The following is a 3830-nucleotide window of genomic DNA, read 5'->3' as shown; positions in this document are numbered from 1 at the left end:
GTACTAATTCTGTATGGCTATAAGAAAGATTATTAAAAAAATTAAAAAAAAAAAAAAAAAGGTTCAAATGAGAAGGGGGTAGAGAAGGGACAAGAAAACAGAAGAAAAAAAATGAAACCAAAGCTTTTGTAAGTGATCTGTAAATTATTTTCATCATTATGTACTGCAATGTGCTAATTTTTTGCTAAAATTCTAAAAAAAAAAAAAAAGCAGTAGTTCAGGTTTCTTAACGTGGCGTGTATATGAGGGGGGTGCTGACACAACAGTTTCTCAAGTCAGCAGCACACCCATAGGTTCACTGAACGCAAGGGAGCTGGGGGTGGGGAAGCTGGGGGGGGTGGGGTGGGGGTGGGGGTGGGGCCGCGCGGCCGTGCGGGGCAAAATGTTCTGGAACCAAAACACCCAAGGCACTCACTGAAGACGTGCCCAGGAAGAAGGCCAAGAGGAAGGGATGGGGAGAACCCAAGTGAAATGAGGTCGGGAGAAAGCCAGCCAGCGCCGGGAAGGAAAACTAGGAGCACGCCAGGCCAGAACGCGTCTGAAAGGAGTTTCCCAATATCAGTGAAATTATTCGCAAAACCGTCCCGACTAAGACCCGAGCCCCACCCCGGCACCAGGAACCCAAACACCCTGGGGCGAAACCACGCTGCGCAGGCGCAGGCGCACTCACAGACCCTGCGCTATTTCCAGAGGGCTTTTTGCATTTGGCGCGAAACCTCCATTCGGTGGGTGTGGCCCTAGGAGAAGCCGCCTTTCATTGGGCAGGTTTGGCGCGAAATCCCCAAGCTCCGGCCCCCGGATTGGCTCCCGCTGGGGAAGGGCGGAAGCGGCGGCGGGCGCGCGCAAGGCAGCGGCGTCTGGGGACCGGCGGCTCGTGGCGGTGGTGCTCGGCGGCGGCTCCTCGGCAGCAGGCAGCGATGGACCTCGCGGCGACAGCGGAGCCGGGCACCGGCAGCCAGCACCAGGAGGTCCGCGATGAAGTGGCCGAGAAATGCCAGAAGCTGTTCCTGGACTTCCTGGAGGAGTAAGTGTGGTGCGCCCGGGCCTCCCCCGCCGCCCGCCAGCCCGCCCGCCCGCGAGCCCGAGTCCTGCTCGGGAACCCGGGCCGCGCGCCGGGAAGGGCTGCGCCTGCCGCGGGAAGCCTGGGGCGGGGGCTGGTTCCGGGGCGGAAGCCTCCGCGGGACCGTGTGGTGCGCAGTGCCCTGTGCGCAGCGCTTTGCGTTTACATCTTACGCTCGCCACCCATGAGGACGGCGTTTGCACCGCCCCGGTGACCCTGGGGAAACTGAGGCTAGATGAGACCGCAGCGGGGTCGTTGGGAAGCCGAGCCGGCGTTGAATCCTGGCAGAGCCCTCTCGGGCCACACGGGCGGGAGCCTGATGCAGGGTGCCGCGGGCCCGGGCAGCCCTGGGATCGCGTGTTGCTGAGGTGCTGGCGTCAGCGCTGAGGTTTGAAAGCTGGCCAGATGGGGTGAGCTCAGCCCTGCTGAAAGTAGCCGAAAGACCCTTGTGGCTTCTTCTCGCCCACTCCCTCTTTTGTCTTCAGTAGCCTCCTAGGTTTCAGACCTCTGAGTTCTCCTTGGCTCACAACATCCATCGTTCACTTTTTCAGCAGTGCATAGTGCCATGCCGTCAGGATGGGCTGTGTAAGTACTTAAACATGCCTCATGAAGAGATTCTTTTTTACAACACTGGGCATTGAACCCAGGGCCTTCACACTGAGCTCCTTCCTCAGCTCTGTCGTTTATTTTGGATTTGGTTTCGTTTTTGGTTTGTTTTTTGGGGGGGAGTTAGAATCTCACTAGCTCCAGACTGGAGGCTGGAATTTGTCATCTTCCTGCCTCAGGCTCCCAGAGGTGGCTGATATTACAGGAGTACACCACTATGCCTGGCTAAAAATACACATATCACAGAATTTACAGTTTGTATCTTTTTTTTTTTTGTATAAGGATTGAGCCCAGAATCCTCCCACTATTCACATCCCCATTATTTTATTTATTTAAGCACCAGGCTACACCCCAAATCCTTTTTTAAAAATTTGAGACAGGGTCACTCTAGTGGCCTAGGCTGAGCTCCTTAAATAGCTGGGATTAAAGTACTTGAAGACTAGCCAGCTATTTGTCATCAGTTTTTAGAATATCACCTTCCTCCACAAACTACTCCATGAAGCAGTAACTGACTCCCTTACTCACAAAACTACACTTTGTCCTGTCACTGCATTTGATTGCTCTAGCTGTCCCATAGAAGCATTGGTCTTCTTGTGTCTGGCTTATTTTGCTCAGTTTAGTATTTTGTAACCTGGACCAAAATTTCCTTTTTTTTTAAGGCTGAATAAAATTGCACTGTACAGGGGCTGGGGAGATAGCTCAGCAGCATAAGTGCCTGCCTGGCAAGTGCCAGATCCCAAGTTTGATCCCCCAGTAACACACATGCACCCCACACTGTACGGACATCCTATGTTTTGCTTCTCCATTCCTAAATGTAGACCCTAGGGATGCTTCCACCTTTTGGCTGCTTAAATAATGCTCCTGTCTTAAGAAGCTTTACTGTATTTTTAAAGCCATAATTTTGGTTTTCTTGCTTTTTTAAACAATTCTCCACCTGACAGCTGCTTATCCTTGAAAATCCAACTGAAGACTGACACATTTGTAAAATCTTATCAATTTTTCAGACAGCACACACCAAACCCTGTCTCCTTATAGTCTTTTTTTTTCTTTTTAACCAACCATTTCCTGAGCATCTACCTGTTAGCTGCTTCATCTGGCATGGAAATTCCATCTCACACTGAGACAGCAGTTGAGACTGGGTATGGTGGTGCACGCCTATAATCCCAGCTCTTGGGAGGCTATAAACAGGCGGATCACTGAGTCAGATCTAGTAGTGAGACCCTGAACACCCTGTAGACCCTTCCCTAATATATAGAGAAAGAAAATAAAGAAATCCCATCTCAGCCCACGTAGCCATCACAGTTCAGCAGGTACTATAAGTGCCTTTGCCTTACCTTGTAACTAGGTGCTGGAGATCACAATAACAAGATAGGTTGTACCTGTGCTTTGTTTTTAAAAATCATCCTTCTCTTACAAAACCAACTTTGGTTTGCTACTATTTGTGGAGTAAATCAGTTTCATTTTCCAATGAGCTACTATCTTCCCATCTTTGACTTTGCAGTTTGCTTGCAAATAATGTAGCCAGTCTTCCACATGTTGTTTTCATTTAAATTTGTTGTTTTCATTTAAATTTGTTGTTTTCATTTAAATTTAACTTTAAAGAGTCTTTAAAGGCTAAATTCCAATGCTTTCTTTTGATACACTTGAATTTTTTTTTGGCCCCATGTGAGCCCCCTGCCAGGATTACAGGCTGGCTTCACTTTAGCACTTTTCTAGTAGAAATAGCTATTAGTAGGAATAGTTTTCTTCCCTCTTGTTTAACTAACTTGTCTATTGTCTGAGTATTAGTCCCTGAACAGTAACAATTTCATTTTCAGCTTTGGGTACCTCTGACACATGCTTTGCCTGTAGATACTGTTTAATAAAGTTAATTTTCATATGATGAGAATGATAGTCTGCTTAGTCTTTTGTGGAAAAAATCACCTTTTGCTCTACTTGCATTTGGTTTTCCTGAGATCTTGGGCAGTGACACATGTTGTTTCTGTGATGTTTTCCCCCCTACGCTGGGAAAGTGTGCCTCTCCAGTCTCAGGCCCTTCATCCCACCACAGCCACCACTATCCCATCTTGAACATAGGGGATGCTGTTATATCCCCAGACTGTTTTTAAATTTTTATTTTGAGGCATGGTCTTGCTAAGTGTTCCGTGCTGGTGTTGCACTTTCA

At 48.6% G+C, this 3830-nt stretch overlaps 1 protein-coding gene across 1 annotated transcript in view; it reads left to right on the top strand.

Moving 5' to 3' along the window:
• The first annotated feature begins 837 nt into the window (after positions 1–837).
• The window catches only part of Mcm6 (minichromosome maintenance complex component 6), a 42233-nt gene continuing 39240 nt past the window's right edge, over positions 838–3830 (top strand). Inside the window, exon 1 of the mRNA XM_023709690.1 lies at positions 838–1024. Within this exon, the coding sequence (XP_023565458.1) occupies positions 918–1024 (107 nt within the window). The 5' untranslated portion in view covers positions 838–917. The remainder of the gene's footprint in view (positions 1025–3830) is intronic.

This window comes from Octodon degus, unplaced genomic scaffold (genome assembly GCF_000260255.1).
Source record: "Octodon degus isolate 3935 unplaced genomic scaffold, OctDeg1.0 scaffold00014, whole genome shotgun sequence".
NCBI lineage: Eukaryota > Metazoa > Chordata > Mammalia > Rodentia > Octodontidae > Octodon > Octodon degus.
Note: the sequence above shows the minus strand (reverse complement) of the source record. Positions and strands in the feature narration are given on the sequence as shown.